This window comes from Tachypleus tridentatus, chromosome 10 (assembly GCF_004210375.1).
Source record: "Tachypleus tridentatus isolate NWPU-2018 chromosome 10, ASM421037v1, whole genome shotgun sequence".
Lineage (NCBI taxonomy): Eukaryota > Metazoa > Arthropoda > Merostomata > Xiphosura > Limulidae > Tachypleus > Tachypleus tridentatus.
Genome location: NC_134834.1, coordinates 177,257,287 through 177,284,853, shown reverse-complemented (window position 1 = coordinate 177,284,853; position 27,567 = coordinate 177,257,287). Strand labels below are relative to the sequence as shown.

General features: G+C 35.4%; 1 protein-coding gene across 2 annotated transcripts in view; it reads left to right on the top strand.

Annotated features, from left to right (window-relative positions):
- Positions 1–27,567, top strand: part of Ccdc85 (coiled-coil domain-containing protein 85) — a 72,365-nt gene that overhangs the window by 21,571 nt on the left and 23,227 nt on the right. For both annotated transcript variants that reach the window (XM_076465472.1, XM_076465473.1), the window contains 4 exons: positions 13,032–13,100; positions 18,158–18,344; positions 18,462–18,713; positions 26,091–26,307. In XM_076465472.1, the coding sequence (XP_076321587.1) occupies positions 18,159–18,344; positions 18,462–18,713; positions 26,091–26,307 (655 nt within the window). In that variant the 5' untranslated portion in view covers positions 13,032–13,100; position 18,158. The remainder of the gene's footprint in view (positions 1–13,031; positions 13,101–18,157; positions 18,345–18,461; positions 18,714–26,090; positions 26,308–27,567) is intronic.

Genomic DNA, 27,567 nt, shown 5'->3' with positions numbered 1-27,567 from the left:
GGTCCACTTCCTTTGGTTCTGGGCTAAGGCATTTCTTCAGGTCTGTCTTCTTCTATGGGCCTGAGCTGCAGAATAATTATTTGTTTACACCTTCAGTCACTGTAATCTTCTTCTAACAACAGAACCTTGCCCATTTGACCCAGGGCAGGATCCTTGGAGGTCAATAGACCTCTCTCTATTAAAGAGAACAGAAAGAAAAGGCGTGGTCAAAAAGAGAAGGGCTCTCTGCCTAGTTCTCTTCCATTTAAATAAAAATGGCCACATTGATACAGGAGAACAGTTGAGGTTTCCGTTATAATTTAGTTGATATCAAGGTGCCGATTGATTCCTATCCTCCTGTGTGTCTTTCCTCACAGGGAACATTTCTGAAATGTGTTGATACAATCACCTTTTGACAGTTTTATTTATACTGCAATGACAGTTTGTATGATGGATGAGTGCATGGAGGGGTGGCACTGCTGGTTTATCAGCATGTACCCCTCGGTGTGGATTCCTGTACGTGGTGAGGGGACCTCCCAGGGAAGGTTCTGTTCTATCTGGTTACCTTCTCTGGGATCTAAACATCCACCCATGTGTTTGCCGTGCGTGGCGACCCGTGAAGGGGAGGAGAGGATCCTGGTGGTTGAGGGGTCCAACCCTAATACACCACCTTGGCCTTGAATTCCTGAAGACGGGCGGCCTTTGGGTGGCCCCCCTTGGGTCAATCGGCTGGTCCACTTAGGTTAGAGTCAACCAAGTACCAGTGTTGGAAGTTCTCAACGGGTGTTGTGGACATTGTGCCTGATGCTGGTGTTTGGGTATAGTGCTCACGAAACCCTGGCGTTGCTGCATTGTCCTTGCATGACTTTGTAGTGCATCCCCTTGTAGGGCTCCATGGTGGGTGGGGTCAGTGGGTACCAAAATTTTTCTTTTCCTATGGATCCTCTAAAAATTTAAATAAAATTGTAAAAAAACAGTCAATGGGTAGCGACCACGTCTTGAATACTCAGAACAGCAATCTTCAACATCAGTAACACATGTACCTCATTTTCTTATATTACATTCTCTTTGGAAAACCTTTAGGGCAAATGTCCCCTTTTTTTATTCAAAAGGGACTAGAGGGACTTGCTGGCTCTCCAAAGTCAGTAAAGAAACTTTGATCTGGTGACATATTGGTTGAAACATCCACATCCCAACACAGTGAACTCCTCTTGAATTCAAAGCAATTGGGGATATACCTATTGAGGTTACACCCCATGCTACCTTGAATTCTTCATGAGGAGTTATTGTTGAAAGGAATTTGAAGAACATCCTCAAGTCAGAGATTCTTGCTGGTTTCTCCACTCAAGGAGTTTCTGCAGTGAGGGGCATCTCCACTTGCAAGATGGAGTTACACTGCCAACAAATACCCTTGTTTTAACATTACTTCACCACGTGCACCTGCCACCATCAAGGCAGGTTATCTCATTTGCAGGGTTTGGCCATACATACCAAACCCTCTTCGATGTTTCCAATGTCAGAGATTCAGCCACTCAAAGACATCTTGTCGTGGTTCCCTGACATGTGCTCGTTGTGGAGGCAAGGACCACGATGCCTATGACTGTGACATGAACCCACATTGCGTAAACTGCAATGGTTCTCACCCTCTTACTTTCATTCTTGCCCAAAATGGTTGGAGGAAAAGAGGTGCAGTGTTTGAAAACGACACATAACATTAGTTATCCTGAGGCTCGGAAATTGCTGTCCCCAACTCCATCATGGACATATGCTGCTGCACTTCATTCCACAACTACAGTGGGAGTGCAGACAGATCTCTCTGTTCCTCCAAGAGAATCGTTTTCAAAACAAATGAAAAGCCTTTTGATCTCCGTGGTTAAAAAGGTTGATGAATCGACTTCCACACCCATCTCTGTTCCTCCCATACCTTCCGACAAACCTCAAGATCCACGTCCTTCAGTTTCAAATACGGGCATTTCTTCTGATACATCTTTTTCTCCCACCACAAGAGACAAAACAATTGTTCGTTTGCATCCTCAGTCACTGCATTCCCCTTCCAATAACAAAAACCTGCCCACCCGACCCAGAGCAGGATCCATGGAGGTTGATAGACCTCCTCCGACTAAAGACAGTAAAGAAAAAAGACGTGGTTGTAAACCGAAGGGTTCTCCAGCCACTTCACCTACCCGTTCTTAAAAATGGCCACCTTGATACAATGGAACTGTCGAGGTTTACGTTCTAATCTGGATGATATCAAAATGCTGATTGCTTCCTACCATCCTGTTTGTCTTTTTTTACAAGAAACATTTCTCAAAACTGCTGATACTGTCTCCATTCGGCAGTTTTCTCTGTACAGAAATGACAGGTTGTGTGATGGTTGAGTACATGGAGGGTGGCACTGTTGGTTGATCAACACGCGCCCACCCTGTCTTTGTCACTCAACACACCCTTGGAGGCTGTAGCCATCCGTGTTTCCTTGGGTCATACCATCACTGTTTGTTCTCTGTACCTGTCCCTGGAGAGACATATGATCAATCAAATCTTGATGCTCTTGTTGAACAATTGCCATCTCCATTTCTAATCCTATGGGATTTTAATGGACATCATCCCCTCTGGGAAGTGCTATTATTGATGGGAGGGGCCGATCTGTAGAGCTGTTGCTCTCTGATCTCAATCTTTCTCTTTTCAATACTGGTTCTTCCACTTACTTTCATGCACCTAGTCAGTCCTTTACCGCTATTGATCTCTCAGTTTGCTCCCCTTCATTATTCTCCCATTTTTCATGGAGGGTTGACAGTAATCCACTAGGCAGTGATCATTTTCCGATCCCTTTGAGAGAGACTGGCCGTGGTCGATGCCACCCTACCCTCGTGCCTCGGTGGAAGCTGGATCAGACAGACTGGTCCACTTTCACTGCTCTCGCAGAACTTGATCCTGCCATCGTAAATCAGCCATCAATAGACGACTGTGTAGCAGCGGTAACTGACTGTATTACACATGCAGCTGCTCAGTGTATTCCTAAAACCTCGACACGTTTTCCATGATATCCTCGTCCGTGGTGGAATCCTGCTTGCCACTTAGCACAGAAGGCTCAAAAGCGGGCCTTGGATACTTTTCGTAGATATCCCACACTTTCAAACCGGGTTGCTTTCCAACGGGCCTGTGGACATGCTAGGTGGGTAAGACGTCAAAGCCAGAAGGAATCTTGGATTAAGTTCACAACCAGCATATCTTCTACCACCAGTTCCAAGATCATATGGGACAGGATTTGAAAGGTAAATGGGTACTACAATTCTGTCCCCCTCTCGATTTTACTCTCTGATGGTCAGGAGGTGACTGATGTTCGGAACATCGCTAACACTCTAGGTGAAAGCTTTTGCCGGGTATCTAGCACTTCTGCTTGTTCCTCCACCTTCCTGGCCATCAAGACTCGGGCAGAGCGATCACCTCTTTCCTTTCAAACTGTCTATTTCTTTGACTATAATTGTCCCTTTTCCCTGGTGGAACTAAAAATGGCCCTTCATCGGTCTGCCAGTACATCTGTTGGACCTGATGATATTCATTATGACATGCTGCACCATCTATCTCCTGCTTCTCTTGATGTCCTTCTGATTGTTTTCAACCGGATCTGGCAGGAGAATGTTTTTCCTGATGCCTGGCGCCAGGCTATTATTTTACCTTTCTCTAAGCCAGGAAAGATCCCAAGATTCCTTCAAACTACCGTCCAATTGCTTTAACGAGCTGTCTCTGTAAGACATTAGAAAGGATGGTTAATGCTCGTCTTGTTTGGTTCCTTGAATCAAATAACCTCCTCTCGCCATCCAGTGTGGGTTCCGTCGACAGCACTCCACCACAGACCACCTAATTCATCTTGAAACATCTATCAGAGAAGCCTTTCTCAACCGCCAACATCTTGTATCAATATTCTTTGACATAGAGAAGGCTTACGACACAACATGGAGGTATGGTGTTTTTATGAGACCTCCATACATATGGGTTACGTGGCCATCTACCCATGTTTATTAAAAAATTTTTAATGGGCAGGAGATTCGACACTTTCCCGTTCTTTTGTACAGGAACTTGGAGTCCCTCAAGGCTGTGTATTGAGTGTTACACTGTTCAGTATAAAGATAAATGCCATCACTGAACAACTCCCTCTCACTGTTGCGAATGGGCTGTATGTCGACGACTTTCACATCTCATGTCAGTCATCAAACATGAGATATATTGAGCAGCAACTACAAACCGCCCTCAATTGTGTATGGAAGTGGACTCTGGCTAACGGCTTTAATTCTCTCTCTCCAAAACTGTATGCATGCACTTTTGCCATCGACGGGTATTCACCCTGATCCTGAACTTCATATCGGTGAAGTTTTGCTGCCAGTGGTCCTGGAGACCAAGTTCTTGGGGCTTATCTTTGATCGTAAACTGACCCTTATACCACACTTAAAGCAGCTTCGGGTCAAATGCACAAGAGCACTGAACATCCTCCGTGTTCTCTCTTCTACCAGTTGGGGGCAGATCGCTGTTCAATGTTAAAGGTATATCGTGCTCTTATTATATTGAAACTCGATTATGGATCAATGGTCTATGGCTCTGCCAGACCCTCGGCCTTAAAGATGCTGGACCCCATTCATCACCAAGGACTTCGACTCTGCACTGGGGCTTTCCGTACCTCTCCAGTTCAAAGTATATACATTGAATCTCATGAACCTTCTCTACACCTTCGCTGTTTGCAACTATCTTTTCAATATACTTTGATACTTCATTCCTTACCAAAGCATCCCACCTGGAAATGTGTTTTCCTTCCTCAGTGTGCAGTACTTTTTCAGAACAGTCGATCTGTCATTGCTCCGTTTGGCCTTAGCATCCGGCGCAATTGGATGAATTGGGTCTGTCCTTGGATAACATTGCAGATTCCACAGGTCGGCCCATCCCTCCATGGCTTATTACAGCCCCCAAATGTAACCTTTCTTTCAGTCACCTAAAAAAGGCAGATACTCCAGATTGGAAGTACCATCTTTTATTCAATGAATATCTTTCAAACAATCATTCAGTTCCCATTTATACAGATGGTTCCAAATCAGGTAATTCAGTGGGCTCTGCTATGGTTTGCTATGGGTCAGTAGTTGTGCACAGAATCCCTTCTACAGCTTCTGTGTTCACTGCTGAACTGTATGCCATATCTCTTGCCCTGGATCATATTGCAGCTGAGCAGTACTCCAACTGCACTATTTATACTGATTTGCTTAGTTCTATACTTGCCTTGGAATCGCTACACATTAGCTCACATCCTATTCTCGCTGATATTCGAAACCGACTGGCCCATTTCTCATTAGCAGCTACTTCAATCCAGTTTTTCTGGATACCAGGCCATGTTGGTATTTGCGGGAACGAGCTTGCAGACATGGCAGCTAAATATGTCTGCTTCAGCACCATCACTCCTATGCCTGTGCCATACATGGACTATGGTGTTGTCTTCAAGGCTTGGCTCCGTGCCAGCTGGCAGTCCACTTGGAGGAGCAACGTGACAACAAACTTTTTCAAATCAAACCCAAAATTGGACTTTGGCCATCTAGCTTCCGTAAAGTTCGGAAGGAGGAAGTTGTTCTCACTAGGCTATGCATTGGTCACAGTTTTTTAACTCATCATTTTCTTTTATCTGGAACTGATGCACCAATGTGTAGTTTGTGTAACACTCAAATCACTATCAGCCATGTTTTACTTTCTTGCCATCGTTACAATTCTCAATGACGGCAATATTTTAAACATATTTTTTCCCAGGGTCAATCTGTAACATTGGACAGAGTTATTGGTGATAGTGACTGTGTCCACCTTGATAATGTTTTTAATTTTTAATGGCCAATAATCTCTTTTAATCTCATTTAAGTGTTGCATATTTATTCATTACACCTTTTAATTGTGGTTCCTTTTTTACAGTTTTAATCTCTTTCCTTCAATTTGACATTGGACAATGGCCGGAACATTAAATAACTCGACACCAGGACTGGAAAGGCCAACTTCAGGTGACTAACGCTACTGTTTGAACTATCTGTTGAACTACTAGTTAGTCGTCCTGGCGAGTTGTTATTATACTTTTGCTGCATATCATTTCACACTTTTACTACTTAACTTTTAGTACTGGCCATATTAACTCATAACCCGGAACCAGGACTGGAAAGACCAGGTGACTTCTGTTAGGTTATGATCATTACCATTTTGCTAGGTAAATATTTTACAACTTTGGTTCTTGAACAAATTTTACTCCCTGTTAGTCTTCATTATTACTGTGTCTTTTAAAACTTCTATTCTTTTACATTTTGATACTGGGTCATGATCATTACCTTTTGCTAGAGTAAATACCTTACAACTTCTTATACTCTGCCTTCTATCTTAACATTGTAGACTAGGTGTCAACATTGGTTTTATACTTTTTTGTTTTACCTTCATTTCCATTTATGTCTATTACTATATTTATTTATTTATTTTTTTTACATTTTTACCAAATGTCTGGCACAGATAGCCTCGCTGCTTTGTGCCATAAAACACTAAATCAATCAATCAATCAGCATGTACCTGCACTGTCTTTGCTGCTAGACACACCCTTGGAGGCTGTAGCCATCAGTGTTTTCTTGGGTTATACCATCACTGTCTGTTTTCTCTGTCTGTCTGCTCTATGATCAATTGGATTGTGATACTCTTATTGAACAGTTGCCATCTCCTTTTTTAATCCTGTGGAACTTTAATAATCACTTCTGGAGAGGTGCTGATATTGATGGGAATGGGTCACTCCTTAGAGTATATGCTCTAGGATCACCACCTCTCTCTCTTCAGTCTTTTACTGCTATTAATCTTTCTGACTGCCACTTTCACTTTTCCTGGAGGGTTGACAGTGACTCATGAGACAGTGATCATTTTCCCATCATTTTGAAAGACTGGCCTTGGAAGAAGCTGGACAAGGCCAGCTGGCCCTCTCTCACTGCTCTCACAAAACTTATCCTACCATCATTTGTAATCCATCAATAGACGACGGTGTGACAGCAGTAACTAACTGTATTATCCAAGCAGCTGCTCAATCTATACTTAAAAAAACCTTAACATGATTTCCATGGTATCCTCGTCTGTGGTGGAGTTCTGCCTGCCACATGGCACAGAAAGCTCATAAGTGGAACTGGGATACCTTATGTAGATATCCCACAATTTCAAACCTCATTGCTTTTCAGTGGGCTTGTGCACCTACTCAGCAGGTGATATGTCAAAGCTAGAAGGAATAGTGGATTAAATTCACAACCAGCATTTCTTCTACCACCAGTTCCAAAGTCATATGGAACAAGATTTAGATGGTTAATGGGCAGTATACTTCTGTCCCATTTTTGATCTTGCTTTCCAATGGCCAGCAAGTTGCTGATGCCCAGAGCATCACCAATACTCTTGGCAAAAGCTTTTGCCAGGTATCTAGCACTTCATTTTCATCCCCCACCTTTTTAGTCATCAAGACTTGGGCAGAGCAATTGCCTCTTTCCTTTCATGCTGATCATTTCTATGACTATAATCACTCTGTTACACTGGTGGAACTCAAGCTTGCTCTTCATTGTTCTGGCAGTATATTGGCCAGACCTGATGATATACACTACGAGATACTGCACCATCTCTTTCCTGCCTTTTACTATTCTTCTGGTTGTTTTTAACTAGATCTGGCAGGAGAATGCTATTCCTGATGCTTGGTGCCAGGCTTTTGCCCTACCTTTTTCTAAGCCTGGGAAGGATCCCAAGATTCCTTCAAACTTCTGTTCAATTGCTTTGATGAGTTGTCTCCATAAGACCTTAGAGAGGATGGTTTATGTTTATCTTGCTTAGTTCCTCAAATCAAACCACTCAGTGTGGGTTTCAACTGAGTGGGTTCCAATGACAGCCCTTCATTGTGGACCACCTGATTTGACTTGAAATGTCAATTAAAGAAGCTTTTATCAGGTAACAACATTTTGTGTCAGTATTCGTTGACCTTGAGAAAGCTTATGATACTATGTGAAGGAATGGCATTTTGCAGGACCTTCACTCATAAGGGTTGCATGGCAATTTCCCATTTTCATAAAAAAATTTTTAATGTGCCAGAAATTCCAAGTTCATGTGAGTTTGACACCTTCCCATTCTTTCTTACAGGAACATGGACTCCCTCAGGGCTGTGTCTTAAGTATCATACTTTTCAGTATAATGATTAATGCCATCATTGGACAACTCCATTCTATCATTGTAAACAAGCTGTATGTTGACAACTTCCACATGTCTTGTCAGTCATTTAACATGAGGTTTATTGAGCAGCACATACAGACTGCCCTAAATCATTTACTAATATAGACCACAAGAAATGGTTATACCCTTTCTCTCTCTAAAATTGTTTGCATGCATTTTTGCCACCAATGGGATGTTTACCCTGATCTTGAACTATGTGTCAGTGAAGTTGTGTTTCCCATGGTCAATGGGACTTATATTTGACCATAAGGTGACCTTTATACAACACACCAAGCAGCTATGAGTCAAGTGTAAAAGAGCACTGAACATCTTCCATGTCCTCTCTTCCACCTCTTGGGGAGCAGATCAATGTTCTCTGCTAAAGATCCAATGTGCCCTCTGTACACAGAGTCTCATGAGCTTCCTCTACACTGTCTTTACTATATGCTTCATAATTTCGATCCTTACCACAGCATCCCATCTTGGGTTATATTTTCCTTCCACAGTGGGCTGTGCTTTTTCAGAACAGACAGTATTTCTTTGTTCCTTTTGGTCTTAATATCCAGGCATAGTTGGTTGAATTGTTTCTGTCCTTAGATGGCATTGCTTTATCCACTGGTCAGCCCATCCCACCATAGCTTATTACCATCCATAAGTGTGACCTTTCTTTGCATCATCTTAGGAAGCCAGATACTCCAGATTAAATGTACTGTCTAATATTTGCTGAACATCTTTGGAACCATCTTTCCATTCCCATTTATACAGATAGTTCAAAATTAGGTGATTCACTGGGCTCTGCCATTGTTTGTTGTGGTTTGGTGGATGTACACAGAATCCTCTCTACAGTTTCTGTGTTTACTGCCAAATTGCATGCTATTTTTCTTGCCCTAGATTACATAGAAGCTAAGCAGTACACGAATTGTTGTATTTATACTGACTCTTTTAGCTCTCTACTGCTCTGGAATTGCTTCACATTAGTTCTCATCCTGTTTTCACTGATATTCAAAACTGAATGGCCCATTCCTCCTTAACATCTACTTCTATTCAGGTCTTCCAGATACCAGGCCACATTGGCATTCACAGGAAGGAGCTCGCTGAAATTGCAGCTAAGTCTGTGTGCTCTGGTACTATCACTGCCATACCTGTTTCATATGTGGACTATGGTACTATATTTAAGGTTCGGCTCAATGCCAGTTGGCAATCAACTTGTAGTGAAAAACATGATAATTAGCTTTTCCAGATAAAAACTTCTGTTGGAGTTTGGCTGTCTTGTTTTTGTAAGGATCAGAAGGAGGAAGTTGTCCCAACTAGACTATGCATTGGTCACAATTTTTAACACATCCTTTTCTTTTATTTAGGACTGATGCACCCATGTGGCGTCTGTGTGGCACTGAAGTCACAATGGTCCATATTTTACTGTCGTGCCATCGTTATGACTCTGAACGAAAGCACCATTTTTGACATTTTGTCCACAGGTTTACCCCTGGTGCTGGATAATATCACTGGTGATGGTGACACTGTCCATCCACCATACAAGTGTTAAGGATCAATGGTCTGTTTAACACTATTTAAGTTTTTAATTCAAAAATTGGTCTTTGCTTTGTTTTAACATGATTCCTTTTTATGAATTTTTATAATTTAAAATTTTTTACCCATCGTTTGATGCAGATAGCTTCATCGCTTTGCGCCATAAAACCCCAACCAACCAACCAATCTTATTTTCCCCATTGAATTTGATTAACCTTTCTGTGCACTGAATTCTGAAGTTGATAGTATCACTTGGGGGGTCACACTAGCAACTCAGACTTTGGGTGCAGACAATCTGATGATGGATTTATCTGGCTTTATATGTCAAGAGATTGAATGTTACATGGGAAAACCTCTGTTGCTAGACATTGCCTGGCTCCTCCAGAACAGGTTATTCCTGTACAGGTTGATGAGGATTTCAATCTTTTTCCTCAAGATTTTGCTGTTACTTCCCATTCCCAACTTGAGGAGTCTACTAGGCCTAATGCAGTGTTCATAGATTTTGTGTCTTAGGTTTGTGATATTTGAGTACATGATGATCACTTATCTTTGTAATTAAGTTAGGGGATTAGCATGCTATAACCCCTGCAGACTTTAGATCAGCTTGCACTTTCCTACCATCATACTGACTATTCATTTTAGACTAGCAATTGTTAGGTTTCTCACTGACTATTTGGGGTAGCTCCCAAATTCTCTGTCAGTCTTACCCATGCCTAGTATTCTCTCTTGCATATTACCCTTCCTAATCTATTGCAGTATCTTTCTTTAATATACCTCTTATTTGAGACTCTCCACAGAAACCTTAGGGGGATTTCTAGAGGTAGCATTATCCTTTTCTTCTCTAGTTTAATCCACATATTGTCTTCATCTTTAGCATCACATACATTGTTTCTTCATTGTTGGGACCTTATAGATTGTTATAACATATTGAGTCAGGTTCATTTACCCTTGACATATCTTAGGGAATTGAATACAGCCCCATTTCTGAGGCACTGTGTTTTTTTGATATGGTCCCAGACATTTGCAAACCTCAGGTGACATGGGTCCAATAATAATCCACATTCCAAATATTATAGTCTGTTTATCTCAGTCAGAGTTTAATTTGTCTACAGTTACTGTTTCCAATCCTTCCCCTTCTCAACCCTCACCTGTTCCTTTTACATGAGGTAATTATTCTATTTGTGAGGGCCCGTTCAGGCTTCTTTATTGCTGGCTTTCCTTCTTCTGCAATCAATGGGTATTTGTGTTTCTGTCAGAAGGATTCCTTGTCCAGTTTCTCTTCTTACCCCATTCCTTCTCTCCCCTTCAAAATTCTGTAACCAGCCAGTATTTGTTAGAAGCAGTTTGGGAATTGCTGTTGCAGCAGGCTATTGAACCTGTTCTCCATAGTTTTTATTCTCATCTTTTTGTTGTCCCCAAGAATATCTAGGATTGGAAGCCAGAAATTGATTTATCTCACCTCAACCTCTTTGTTTCACTGATACTGTTCACCATCTAGTTTTTTCTCTTTCTGAAGTGAGCATTTTGACCATGGTAGTGGAAGACCAAAATGGATGTACATAGTGCTCACCTACATATACCAATTTTATCCCAGTCTCATCCTTATCTTTGATTTGTCCATTTTGAGGTGATTTATCAATTTCAGACCCTCCCCTTAAGACTTACCTTTGCACCTTATGTATTTTGCCAAGTTGTCTGGAATTTTGCTCAATATTTCTAGGGGTCTTTTTTTAATTCACATATCAACTGTGCCAAGCCTTCTCCTTTGTTTGGAACTGTTGGTTTGTCATACACACTAAGCTCAGTCATTTACTGTTTGTTAGGTTATATTTTTTATGGTAAATGATCATCAATGACATCACTGATTTCCCTAGTACGTGCCTGTATGAGTGGGGGCTTCATGATCATTAGAAACTTGCTCAGGATTATTTTTTTGCTGATCTTTTCCCTGCAAGGTGATCTGCTTTGTGGTTGGACAAAGTCCATAACTCAGTGGGCTTGCCACTTTTTCCCTTGTAATAGATCAGTTGGGTTCTCCTCAAATGGGTGCCTTTGCTATTGGCCTCAGCACCAAGTTATATCTCTTTTGGCCACCTGTACCTCATTCACAGGCTCTGGCAGTAGATACTTTGAGCCACGTCTGGTCACATAAGTATCTTTATGTGTATCCACCCATCAAGTGACTTCATTGGGTGATTTTTCTTGTCCACTCTGCTGTTTTTTGAATCCTCCTGATTGCTATCTACTAGCCAACTTTGGCTTGATTTTCAAGGTTACACCAACTGGTCTTCTTCTCCCCTGACCCTCTTCCATTTTCTCTCTCCCTTCTAACCTCAATTACATGTTCTACATCTCAACATTCACATCCTGTGTCCTCAAACCTGGTGTCAGATGGTTAGTCACTTCTTTGTTAGCTCGTTTCATCCATCCATTTTCCATAGAGGTGTAACAACACAAGTGCAAGGTATTCCACAGTTGGTCTACTATTTGGGGGTTTCCCACTGACAAGCCACCATGGCTTACGTGGTTGAATTTTTCACTGGGTTTTTTACCATAGGTCTTTGGTTTTCTTTGCTTTCTGGATCTTGGGTGGCCCTATCTCACACTTTTTATTTTTCCAGATATTGTATGTCTTTTTTTAATTCCCAAATTCTTACTACACTCATGTTGTACTCCTTCCAGATATGTCACCCTCCCAGGCATTATGCCTTCTAGGTCTGGACGTTAATGTGGTTCAATATTCAATTACTTAACCATTAAACCCTTTTCATCATGCTTCATGTTTCATCTTTCCCTGAAAATATATTTCTTTCTCTTAGCTTATGGACATCAAAAGTCAGATTTGTTTGCCACTGATGTTTCATGTACCCTTTATCACTTTACCCATCTTTTCCTCTATCCAGATTGTACCTTGCTTCCAAAGACTTTTGTAACTAAGGATGGTGGTTCTTCCTTTTCTCCTATTTCCTTTTCTTTACTCTCAACTGGATTCATATAGGCTTCTGTATCTGGTCAGAACACTTCATTGTTATATGACATGTACTTCCATCTTCTGGAGTACATATTCCCAATACTTTATTCTCTGGTACCCCTTCTCATTTTATAATCTTTCACCTTCTACTCTACTAATTGGGTTCACTTTTTCATTCAGTTGGCCTACTTCTCCCTTCCTTCTTCCTCCTGGACTTTGTTTCAGGTGTACTTGTTAATGAATGTGTAACATGAATACTATTTTTTTTTTACATGTAATGCTTATTTTTCTTGTTTAACACCAATTTTTTAATATTCCTTTTCTGCAGATGGAGTAGAAAAACAAAAATGTTGTTATAAGAAGCAAGACAACATTAATTTTAAGATATAATAAAGCTGTAAGTATTCTCTTGATTTTATTTTCTATAGTACAATGTTATAATGTAGTGTATTCTTCTGTAAGTCACTATGGCTTAAATTTTGTATGGTATCTTTCACCTTGAATGCATTTTCATTATCTCATGTAAAGATGATAATAAAAAACAAATGTAATTATTTGAATGTTTTACTTTTCAGTAGTACACTTATAAGCCAAATGTTAAAGATGTGTGTAAATAATTTAAACAAAGGAGTGGTTGAGTGAGAGAAAAATTGCATAAAAAAATCTAGATGAAGGAAATACAGTTTGTAATAATATGAAGGGAATACATTGATTTTATAGTGCCTGGATGGTGGGTGCATCCTACCTTAGTGGCAAAATTGCAATATTGAATTTAAATAAGCATAGAAAAAACATAATAATTCTTCCAAACATTTTTTTTCAAAATACTTCTTAATAAAAATTTATTTAATGAAGAATTTTGATTTATGTAATTTTATACATGAAAATAGTAAAATTAGATTTTTTTCAGTAATCTCTGAACAAAATTGCTATTGTTCATGAATTTCATGGGCATAATATGACATTCATAGCTCCCTAGGAGGAAAGTCATGGTTATTTTAAACTTTATAAATTAAGTACAAGTGTTGTTTGTCAGTTCTATTCATTTACTGTCTCACAAACCTATCACGGTGTGACGTAATTGCCTGTATCTCAACTTAAAGGAGTCACATTCTAGTAACATAATCATACAACTAAAACTGTTTTTTTCTGTTATTTTCAACTTTATAAGCAGTATGGCTTCCAGTTCAGCAGAGATTCCCACAGGCATCAGAAACTATTTTTTATAAAAGCTTAGCTTGATGATATTTTGATAGTGTAAAAGATGTTTTTGATCAACTTCCACCTCCACTAGAGTCCAATATTGATTTTTGGGTGGCCCAAACTATTGAAAAATGCATTAGGAATCTGTTGTCTTGTCAAAATCAAGCGCTTGATTTGATTAATCAGTATAATAGATCATATCAGTGTGTGTCGCACATAATTGTCAATTAATTGAAATTGTGCTTAAATCGATTTATTTTATAGTAATAATCCAGTAATCAAAATAAGCATTTCTGATTATTTCAAATATCAAAGGAATCAAAATAATGTCATTGTGATTTTTATTCTAGTTTGTGATGAATTTAAGATTGTTCAGCATTATCAATAAGCATAACTTCTAAAAATTAACCACTAATTCAACTCAGTGTTTCTGATTATTTTGTTATTTTTTATCTTTCCAATCATCATGTGAGAATAATTGATTTGTTGAACATAAACATTTAATGAATCCAACAATTAATTGATTGGCAAATTCCACTAATTGTCAAACTCTAATCCTCATACACTAAATACATTATTGAAAGAAAGCAAGAAGGAATGTGGTATTTTGGTCATGATAGCTTTATGATATAGCCTTTTCTAATGGAAACTACATTATAGAACTATTGTCAAGGTGTATGTTTGTAAGACAGAACCTGCCTGGACACGGCAGCATAGACTTCAGTGATATGGTGAAGCTCCAGAATAATTTTAATATAACTTATTCAGCTTCTTTCTGGTTCTTTCTAAAGCAGACTTAAAAAAGAAATTAAAAGAGGATTGCTGTAAACACACTGGTATGTAGAATGTGATGTAAATGTATTACCATAGCAGAATGAAAAATAGTAATACTGCTTAATTTATTACCTAATCTGTAATAAGTGATTGGTGAAATAAAAATTATTATTAAATTTCCAAAATGCAGGAAACAGACATATGCAAAAGTACTTGTATTTTATAGGCATTTAGAAATTTACTGTTATCAAACTTTTAATGTATATTTATAACTCATATAAGAGCTTATAGATAAGGTGATACCACAAATTGTTAAAATTCAGCCCCATAATGTAGTTTCTAATGTAAGAGTTTTTGCCTCATAAATTAAAACTTTGCTTGCCAAGTTATATGATAATTTAATGTTACATCTGTTTTATTGTAAATCTAACTAAAAAGTGAGCTTGTAATAAAGAAAGAAAACACAGTCCCATTCCTATATAGTATTGTACAAGGGCTGATTTGAGACATATATTAATGAAAAAATTGGCATGTTTAAGTTTGTTATTCAGACAATTATTATTTATAGTTATGTATTTCATATTTTGTTTGTAAACAGTCAACATAAGTCTGCAGGTCCCAGCATAGCTAGGTGGTTAGTGCACTCTACTTTCAATCTGAAGGCTGCATGCTCAAATACCCCCTCATTGCCAAGCATGCTCTCTTTCAGTCATGGGGACATTGTAATGTGATTTTCAATCCCACTATTCATTGGTAAAAGAGTAGCTCAAGAATTGGTAGTGGTTGGTGAAGATTACCTGCCTTCCCTCTATTCTTACACTGCTAAATTAGGGGCAGCTTGTGCAGATAACCCTAGTGCAGTTTTGTGCAAAATTCAAAACAAACAAACAAGTCTGCAGTGCCCTCCTATATAGTAATGATCATTTTTTATGTTACACCAATGAATACCTTTTACATTCTATTATATTATTATCAACAGTTTAATTAGATTCCTGCCCAAACATTACGTCCAGCATAAAGTATTTTTTGCTGTCATTATACTTTATAGGTCAAAAACTGGAAGTAAACCCATAATAATTAAAGTTTCATTCATAATTGCTAGAAATGGTGTGTATTTCAAGCTGCATGTAAGTTATCTAGCATCTATGAATAGCATGAAGATGTTTGGACATAGTTTATTTACCAGATTTTGTTTTTAGTGAAATTAACATTTCGAATTTCTAGCTATTATTATCAATGAATAAGTTTTTATCCTATAATACATATATTGAACTATAACTGAAGTTAAAGTGACAGAAGTAATGAGGCTATTAAATAAATTGTCTTTCCTTCAGTAATAGCATTTTGGCATATAAATGACTTGCTTTTTTTTTATTTATTAAATGTCACCCAAGTACAGTCATCAGAATTTTTGGGTGCCAAAAGACAAGTTAGCTACCAAACATTGCAAGTGTCCATTTATTTCTAAATTTTTCCCCTTCAATCACATGAGTATTCATAATAAAGGCCTAGCATTATATTCTGTTTTAGGGTTGTTCTTTTTTACAAATTTGTGGTTTTCCTGTATTGGGAACATGCAGCAACATAGCACTTAATAGGCTAGTTTAGATGTCATAGATCTAGATTTGTGACTGAGCAGTCACATCTTTAAATATGAAATTTAGGCCATAGATGAACATGTTAAGATTTATTTTAGATCTAATTCTAGTGTTTAGCTGGCATAAATTCATAGCACTACATACTAAAAGAAGCTATACTTCTATTGTAGATATGATATTGAACATATAGCATTACTTAACTATTATCTACAATTTTTAAATTTCATCACTAAGACCTATATATAGGTCTTTTGATTGGCATAAGAACACACGTTGCATGTATATTTGTCAGTTTTATATAGATGATTGGGTAATTATTTGTTCAGCGACTTTGTAGAAATTATTGATTGGCATAAGAACACAAGTATTGTTTTATGTTTTTAAGATCCATAATCACATCTTCAACTTGTAATGAAGCTAACTGATAATTCTTTTAATAGAATAGATTGACAGTGACCATTATTTACAGAGGTACAATCAAATCATTTACTAGTGCAATCAGGTAAAGGTTCTAATATTAAATATTTATCGTAACTTAATTTCAGACACATGGTTTTAAGCCATAATAGTGAAGACATTTTTCATTGTGTTAAACTTGGAACTTTTGATTTTCTTAATTACTTCATTTATTTTTGATTAAATGTGACTGTAGGTTATAGTTCAGAAGATACTATGTTGCTTATTTTATGATCTAGTTTTGATTATTTTGTTTTACATCAGTTGCAAAGCAAATTAGCAATTGATACAAACCTTAGTTTTCTACTGAGTACTAACTTGTTATTTAAAGTAAATAATACATCTCTGTGTTGGAAAATGAAAACTGGTTCTACAGCTCAGATAAAAATAAACTTAACAGAATTTTATCATGAATTATTAACTGAAGTAATATTTTTCAAAATAGATTTTTAACAATTTAAATGCAGTTTTTATGAAGACAGTTGTAGAACTACAAGTTGTAAATCAAACTTCATACAAGTGAAGTTTTAATTTTAGGTGGGCATATTTTTCATCTTAATCTGCACAAATTATTACTGGCTCTAAATATAATCTAATCTGGGTCCAGTTTCATCTAATAACTGATGATTATTCATGATCAGTGCAAACAGTTGGAAACACTCAGCATGTCTTTAAATCTGTGAATTATATATTCAGTGCCATTTAGATTGAATTGTAGTAAACTTAGTGAAAATCACACATTTCAACTTATTATTGTCAAAAAACAAGTTGCAGATACATTGTTCAGAGCTATAATTTATTATTGGGGACGTGACAAAACTAATTCTGACCAGTTTATGGTTAGGAGTGGCCTCATTTTAACAGCTATGAGATTCAATCCTAAAAGAGGCTGTGAAGTTAGGTAAAGTGTTTATTTCAGTAAAATGGCAAAACCCAATTAATTTTGTACAAAGAAATGATAATAGAGTATTTATACATAACTCCTGAAAGACAGGATACATCATCATGTATGTTTTGGAATGTATGGAAAAAAACAATTGATATGACCAAGGATTGTTGTTAAAATTAATGAATCAGAAGTTTTTTTAATGTATGTAATAAATTTCAAAGTTATCAGCAAAATAACATGAAATGTATTTAGAAAATTGTTTTGATGTAACCTTCTTCAGTAGATCTATGAACAAGTTAACTGCCCTCCTCACCATTAACTCTTTATTTTATTGTAGTGCATTTAATTAAAAGCATATTTTTATTCAATGATTTCTTTGCCATTAATTGCTTTTTAACTAACACTTTTCATTTCTGTGAAGTTTTTTTATTTTTGATAACAAGAATGTTTTCAGGTTAAATTTATATTATTTTCTTAGCTGTGATATGTAATTTGTTTTGGTCATTACTGTTCTTTGATTTGAAACACAAACAGCATGACACAGAAGACAGATGAAGATGAGGCAATAATGTCTGGTCCACAAGGAAGATGTAATGATGAGGAACTTCTCCGGTTGCCACCACAGGAGCTGGTAAGAAGGTTAAGAAGAACTGAAGCTGAGAATCTGAAGCTGATGATGGATCATGGTGCATTAATGAAGGATTTCAATCGACGTATGCAGGTTTGTTGCATTGCATGATACAAGCTCATCACTTTGTTATTATTAGCAGAACTTTCAAATGGATGAAAGTTTGAAAGGCAAATAAAGTTATGTATGTATCTGTGTGTTTTAATTCAGGTTCATCTTTTGGAAATACGAGGACTAAAAGATGTCAACCAGAGACTTCAAGATGACAATCAGGAGCTTAGAGATCTCTGTTGTTTCCTTGATGATGACCGACAAAAAGGCCGAAAGCTAGCTCGAGAGTGGCAGCGGTTTGGCCGCTACACAGCAAGTGTGATGAGACAAGAAGTTTCAGCATATCAGTCAAAATTGCAAGAACTAGACAGCAAGCAACAAGAATTGATTCGTGACAACTTAGAACTGAAGGTGAGAATCATTTGCACAATTAAATTGATGATAATAAAATGCTTTATTTGGCCTATTTTGATATCAAAGACAGTTTGAGTGAGAGATGAGTGTTATTCTTGAAAACTTTAAGACAGATGTAAATTCAGTTTTTAAGATAATTTAAACTAAGCTGTCTGTTGATAATTTGTTTTCATAATTGCCACTCTTTTTTTTTATAACAGTAATGTATCAAAAAATACATATAGTTATTTATAAAGAATGAGAAACCAGTCTATGCATTTGTTTGAGTGAAAGTAAAGACAAAAGCATAACTCATTACAAGATGTAATAATATGATGTTATTAATAATCCCCTCTCTCATGAATGTTTTGTCCATATAATATAAAAAAAAAGTTACTTGTTTATACTTTGTTGGAATAAAAGTAGTTTATTATCAGCTTAATGATTCCATTAGATTTTTTATTCATGCATTCCAAAATGCAAGTGCAATAAAAAATTTTGTTTGCACAATCTATCAAGAGTTGTATTTGTTTGCACAAGATATGCGGAATCTTGTCATTTTGCTCAGATAAACACCATTCATTCATCATGTGACACAACTATACACAACTTCGTGTCCTACAGTAAATTATACCAAATTATACTGTGTTACATTTTGATAACTGTATTCTTTAAATGTTGTATAAACAGGTGTGTAAACTGGGAAGGCTAGCCAGGGGCCAAACCACCTCACCCACTTTTTTCTGGAAATTAATAATTACATTAATTGTAATAAGTAGATGCAGATTTCATCCCTTCCACCTTTTTCTTTTTTTTCAAAAAATAACCAGACATTCTTATGTTACCTTATAGTATCAAAAAGAAACATAAGCTGTCAGTATTTTTACTGTGTTACCTATTAATTACTATGAACACACTTTTGAGGTTTCAGGAATCAACACTGCTGGAGTTTACGAATGTATAGCAATATTTTTTTTAATTTGAAAACAGTTATTTTCTTTACTAATGCTATAATTTTCTTTCTAAATGTTAATATAAATAGTTATATCTATTTAATTTTAAGTAACACATTTGAAGTGCTTGTCAACTTTTTTTTTTGCATATCAATTACATTAATAGTATATGTGTAAAATGACTGAGCTAATCATTTACAGAATATATGAATGGTATTTTAACTCTGTTTGACCTATTTTGACCTTTTACTTTAGCTTTGTTCAGCCCTGATCAATCCAAAATGCAATATTATTATAGTGGAAGTCTCTTTCTTTTTTTCCTCTACAGTAAATGCTGAAAATTTAATCATGGTGTTGCACATCTAATTATAACAAAGTTTACTGGTATCTTACCATTGTTGTTACTTGTTAATACTTTGTATTACTTGAGTAGACATTTAATGCCTATTCATTACATTTCCAAACTTTGTAAGAAGAGATGTAACTATAATGTTTTATTTTACAAAATAAATTTATGTTATTCTAATGTTTATATTTTGCTTTTAATTTGTGCCCTTCCATCCTAGTGGCTCAGGGGTAAGTCCCAAGACTTATAACATTAAAAACTAGGTTTAAATACTTGTGGTAGGTACAGTCCATCATATAGCTTTGTGCTTAATAGGAAATAAACAAAAATTGTTTGAATGTAGGATATTTGTATGATCCAGGATGTTACTTTTATACCTACTTGTTTGCTTAATAAATATAATTTAGTTATTATTATTCATTTTCCTTGATTTAGGTACAAAGAATTTCAGTAGCATTTTAGTTATAAATACAACACTTACTGCCCCAACATTGTCATAAACTATGGATAGTAGATTCTATTTAATTTATTAAATGTTGGCATATAAGGAAAAACAACATTTTTAAACATTTAAGCACTATTATTCCAATTTTAGAAACTTGTATGCATTTATTGTGAAAATAGCTTTATGTATATATTTACACAAGTGTTTATTTTTGTAAATTCTATAAATGATCAAAAGTGGTGAAGCAACATAAAAAATATTTGCATCTGAGATATGAAAATGGCTTATTTTGATTTATACAGCAAACATTAATTACACTATTACAGAAATGATATGCTAATGCTGCTAGTATATATTTGAGTGATTACTTGTCTAGGCTGCAAATCTTCCAGACTGGATTCATCAAGAACTTCATTTTGATATAGTGTGACTGCACCTAGGGTTAAACATTAAGGCATGTCTAACTGGCCCAGTCATGCTGGATCTGTGTCAAGGTAGCCTGACTAGTTATGTTAAATTTGTTGTCATATGACATTGAACTTCCTGTTTATAATTTCCTTTTTGTTACAATTTCTTTTAAAATGTCATGAAAGCTGTCTAAATTTTTTTAAACCATATGTTTCTCACAGCATTTCTTGTTAACAATCCAATTCATGCTAATGTATTGTTTGCATAGTCTTGTTTAACCAGACATACAGGAAGAGAAGGGTCTAGTAGAGCAAAACTATAATTGAAGATCATAGTCGGCATCACATTTGAATGTTAAATAAGTAAATCATTTAAACTTTACAATTATTTTCGGAGAGATTACATTATCTCTCTGCATTACTAATGAACTATTCATTTTGTGGTCTCCCTGTTAATTTCCTATGCTACCATAAGTCTAGAAAATGCTCTCATTCTTACAGGTTGTTTGCACCAGCATATGATATAATATCATAATGCTAATACTCTCCACTGATAGGGAGACAACATGGTCTCCATGTACAGTAGGCTACCTAAGTTCTACCTCTGTCCAATCACATCAATCTCTCCTTGGCAGACTATTGGTTAGGCATTGTTATTTCCTGCACTTATTATATACTAGTTGTTTTGGATCTTCACATTTTGACCTAGTTTTGATTTATGCCCAACTAAAGATTAACTTTAAGTTTAAACTTTGAACCTTTGTTCTTAGTTCCAACGGTTTTACAAATTTTACTTTAAAATATGTTATTTTTTCAATCTAATATTAAGTATTTAACAAAAGTAGAATGTTAGATTAAGTTTGTTCTGATCTATTTTGAAGATTATGAAAAAGTATTCCATTATATGAATTTAAATGAACATTAAAATTAATACAAAGCTCTCAGCTATTTTACAACTGTTTACCTCATGATATAAAGTGAAAGGAGCATGTGTTTATTCAAATTCAGTTTTACTTCTTTGGAGGGTGAGGAAGAGAAGACACAAAAAGGAAGGGATGAAGCAAAAAAAAAATTATGAAAAGGAATGTTCTATCCTAAGTGAAAGAATGAATTAATATAGCTAAGGTATAACAAGAGTGATATCTAAAGTATTGTGTTCCACATAGAAAGTTAGAGTAGGGTAGATCTGTCATGAGAATGAATAATTTTATAATTTATTTTTTGAAATAATGTTATGCAAGTACATCATGTATATCAGCTCAAAGAAACCATGACTTGGAATACATGAACAAGAAGTCTAGCACAGTATTTTGTTCATAAACTAAAGAGGTGAAGACAGGAATGAGTGTAACTGCATGCGTTAATACGAGAGAACCAGCAGTAGTTTTCAGAAGTCTAACTAGAAGGTCACAAAACATAATTACTTGTCTTAATGCTGCCTACTTCGTTGCTAAGAATGAACTGCCCTTTACTTTTGTACCCAAGTCTTCTTGATGTACAAGTTAAGAATGGTGTTTAGCTGCTAAATAATTGTTAGACTGATCAGGCTTGTAGAAGATTTATGCAGTTTGTATCAGTATATCTGATAAGAAACACACAGTTAACTTTAAGAATGCACAGATGTATTTTTCTGTAGTGTTTGATGGTGTGACAGATGTACCCATTTGTGAACATGAAATTGTGTATACTTGAATTGTGTTGGAAGTTGTGCCAAAAATATCTTTTTAAAAGATAAAAAATGTAAATCATTCTTGTGCTCAAGGAGTTTTGGCAGCAGTAGCATCTCCAGTGGACAATCTGTGTTGGAACCAAAAGGAAATATAATTTCCACTTGTTCAGAGAGAGCAAATGTAAACTTGGAGAAAAAGCACAATTTGGTAAAATTCTCAAAAACCAAATTGCTTCAACTTGTTGCCATGCTTTGTGTAAGTCACAGATTGGAACTTGGTGTATCAGATGCAAAGATCTATGATTATCTTAAAACTGTTTTGTTGAATTTACACAAACACCATCATTACAGTGCAAAAGCATTGAAAGAGCTTCAAATGATAAGTGAATCTATAGAGAAAAAGACAGTAAATTTGGAAGGTACCAAATGTATGATACATCTGAGTCAATGTCTTGAAGTCCTTTTACAGAGATATTCAATGTTTGTAGTTCAATTTTAGAACACTGTAGGGAGTACCAGTGAGGCAGTGGATGTTCAAAGTAGAATCAAGTTGATTTATAAACATCTGAAAGACTAATCTCAATTATTACATGCACTTTCTGAATGATGTTTTATCTATCTTGAACAAAGTTTCATTACAGTTTCTGAAAGATAGCATTATGTAAAAAACAACTATAAAAGCCCTTGAAACATCTTGCATGCAGATAATACATTCCAAGGTGTGAAACTTTGAACCCCTACTTTAACAGAGAAACAGTTCAAGACAAAATTTCCTCATTGAGTTGGTTATTTATCATGTGAATAAGAGGATTGGAGACATAGATCCTGACCATTTATGAAGGCAGTGCAAATATTCTATCTAGTAACCTTCAGAAACTGATGCTGTTATTATAGTAAATAACTCCTGTGAATACTACTATACAGTTTTATATAGGACGGGATGTAACATTCAACATTTGAAACAAGCAGAATTCCAGCTCTGATAGTTTATATGAAGCACCCAAGAAGCAGTGTTCAGGAATACTGTTACAGGTTTTTCTTGAACCTCAACTTGAAAGACTCTTTTAAGAATAACATTTAGCTAGCTGTGATCATTTTGTATATACCAATTTTAAGTGCACTGTGAGAGGGAATTTTTTGCAATAATTAAAATCAAGTCTGATTGGAGAGCTTGGTTAAATACAGGCATATTGAACTACATCATGTAATTTACCATTGAAGGGCCAAGTTTTATCTATGATAATGCAGAATGAGCTGTGGCACTGAGATGGACAACATGGAAGTCAACCTAACTTTACTGATTCAGAGTAAATGGTGTAGTGTTGTGAGTTATCTTAGAGAACATCTACCTCAAATCGTTATCTGATTATAGGAGATTATTGTCATTAATTGATGTTAATTTTGACATAAAAGTCATTCTGTGTTTACAGAATAATAACTACAAATAAAGCAATTCTAGCAAATACTCTAGTTTTATGTTTTAAAATTTTATTGATTTAACTTTGTCATGATATCAAAGACTAGATATTATTAATTTTGTTCATTTGTGAATGAATATTTTATGGTTGTTAGTTTTATTTTTTTATTATAAGAGTTAAAAGCAGATGAGTATTGGAAGTTGTGTTTGTAACTCACTGGTGTCAAGAATATAGTAAGAAGATGACTTAGAAATAAATATGTGTATGTAATATGAAATTAATGGGAAAACAAAAGACAGACAAGAAAGTAAGAGAAAGAGCTTCATCAAGGTAAAGTTAACTGCTGTTGGAGGAAAAGGCCTAACAATTAATATGTTAGAGGAAAACTAACAGTGGAAAAAACAAGAAGAATAAGAATAGTTTATTTCATCAAAGAGAGTTCTACAAGTAATTGAACTCAGTGAACTTTGATAAATAAACAGATGATTCTCAAAAATACAAGAGAAGGAACGAGAGAAGACTAGTTTAAAAGGTTTAGGATATGACCTTGGTAATTTGATGATAAGTAAGTGAACTATATTTGAATAATTTGATGATAGTTTGACTTGTTAACTGAAAATTTTATAGTAATTGAATAGGCCTGAGTGGACTTTTGACAAGAGAAAGAAAACTATACAAATATGTAGTGTTTATGATATGCCTATAACATCTATAATGTGAAGAAGTTGTTTCATACATTAATTTTCTTCCGAATATCTGTATTATTTTTGAAAGAACTGAAATGTGTGGTATTCTTTCATCATTGAATTTATCACCAAGTTGCAGACACCTAGTGTAGAAAAATCTTAAGCCTAACTACAACACAATACAAGTTTTATCATTCTGACAGTTGAAGAAAACGACTAATTTTAAATTACAACATATTTTTAATTTATAATTCTTTCAAATGTAATTCAGAATGTTCTGTAACTCGCAGATGTGTCAGAGTAGAGCATGATCATAGATGCCAAATTGTATGTAATACTTTTGCAAATTTTCTTCATTTCCTTGACCTGGAATAATACCATAATTATCAGTTGTTGCTTTTATTTACTTTGTACCTTTTCTTTTCTTTTGGTGGTTTTTGTTCATATTTGTTTAATCAGACTTTTACATCTGTGTTTAAGCTTTCTACCAATGTATCATATTCTAATATATGTGATACTTTTTTAGTTTTAATTTCTTGTGGAAAAAAAAAGATAATTTTCCTTCTCATTTGTTGCCAAGTTTCATGTGTAATGATGTTTTGAAGATTGCTAAGTGTTCAATATGATGTAATTTATGATGAAGGTCAATTTATTTGTGTGTACTTTTTATATTGTATTTTATGTACCATCCTTATTTTTACACTAGTGTTGGTACAAATACTGAAATCTCAAGAGATATGAAGTTTGCTGTCAATAAATATGTACATTGAAATTGCTCTTTTCATTTATACAAGACAACATGTTTCATTTTTGTAATTTGATAAACTGAACAGTCTCTCAAGGAAACTACTATGATTGAAAAGCCACATAATATAGCCAAATAGCATTTCAGTAGAAAACAATGGATATTTCCACAACAGGTACACTTTTTATATTTTTCATCTAAGAACAAAGTATGTTTGTTGATTAATTCATTTTAATGTCAGGGCTAGTAATTTCTTGAAGAATTGGTCTGACTGGTCTAGTGATATAAAAAGTCAGTTTCAAACTCTGTGCCCCTGTAATTAATTTCTGCAGAGTACAACCTACATTTTACTTTGTCTACTCAATGGGAGATTGTGCTGGCAATGTGTCAAAAACATAATTTCAGTTAAAAGCAGTTAAACTATCATTTCTGACATTAATTACTATAATTGGAAAATCAACAATTGGTTTTGATTTTTTTATTATTTATTTAAATAGATCTCACTGTCTCCAGTCATGTCATGTGACAGAAGTATGAAAGAACCTTTGGCTATCCCTCACTTTCTTAATATTTAATTTGCACATTTTTTAACCCCAGAAAACTGGTGCTAAATTTTCATTCATTAACACCAGGTGAAATGGAGTCATAGTGATGTTGCACTGGTGTTAGGATTAATATTTAATTGATTAATCAAAATTCAAAACATTTGACATTTTTCGAACTTAGGAACTGTGTTTGTACTTGGATGAAGAACGGTCTCGTGGAACGTGTAGTCAGTGTGGGGGGCCATTGAATGGTAGGCGGGATGATGGAGATGGTAGTAGTTCCTCTAATAACGAAGAATTAGGATTGGTTGCTCCTCCTAATCCTTCACACTTCTCTTCAACTATAACACAGAGATCTGTGGAAGAAGCAATTCAAAGACATCGTTCTGTTATCAATGGTAAGGTTTGTAACTTAATAGTTTTCTTTATGTAGATCATTGTTATTTTGTAATTATGTAATCTTAAGTGTGGAGGCTAATAGCTCAAGTTATAATAGAGATATTATTAAAATATTACAGGTATGTAGTGCATAACATGTTTTTATTTTATTTTTGCTGTCTTACAGTTGCATAAAGATGTTATTTCGTCTTTATTAAAAAATATATTGTTCTTGATTTAAAGCTTGTGTGTTTTTTGTAATGCCTTGTCAGATGGCAACCATTGTTGAAATTGATGTTGTACTAAATATATAATGTTTCATCTAACATAATTTTTCACTAAGTTTAAATTGTTTTTCACACAGTTTTTTAAATTATTTGAATATTTAAACAATACATTTAATATTTCCAAGAAATTGTATCCTATAATAAATGAACCTGCTTTTTATTATATACCTTTTTATTGTGAATGTTAATCATAAAGTGAAAAAAAATGTTATTTTCTATAATAAATTCCAGTTGATATTTGATTTTTTAATTTGATATGCTATTTTCATTTCATTTATCTTCTAGCTGCCAAACTAGTTTTTTTTTATTTTTTTCAATATCATATCTTTTTTTGTTGGTTATGTTTTACTACATTTACATATAGTTGCATTAACAGAAGACATGTATGAAAGTGTAAATGTACATTAACTTCATTTTCCAACAGTTTGTCAGAAAAATTTACTAAAACAAAGCATATTATTTGTAGTTGACTTATTGTATGATTTTCAAAGCTGTTTAGATACTGGAGAAAAGTGAGCCAATGTGGCAAATGAAAATAATTGTTGAGGGGGTGAGCAGTTGAATGTGTCTGGGCAATTTTGTAGAATCTTTTGGGAAAGGGGAATAGCTAAAGTTTGTCTGACTGACTGGAAGTTCTGGAAATGTGGGAGAGGCAATAGGATGAGAAGTTTCTCTAAAATGATGTAGGTTGATAAGAAAAGCTTAGAAGGTGGGCATAGTATCAAGGTTGGTATATAAATAGACATGATGCATCATCTTATTAGGTGCAAGAGGTAAACTGATGATTCAATAGTCATGCATGATGACTTTCAGTCATGTCTGTGCCGTATTGCAATTTTCATGTTTGCACTAAATGATGTTTAGTAAAGACTTTGAACTCAGTACTGTGACTGTGTGATATGACTGCTTGAATCTAAAAAAAAAAATACTTCAAGTTAAATGCTTTCAACTGTGTAAATGTGAGTTGCATTGGTTCAGGAAAATCACATCAAC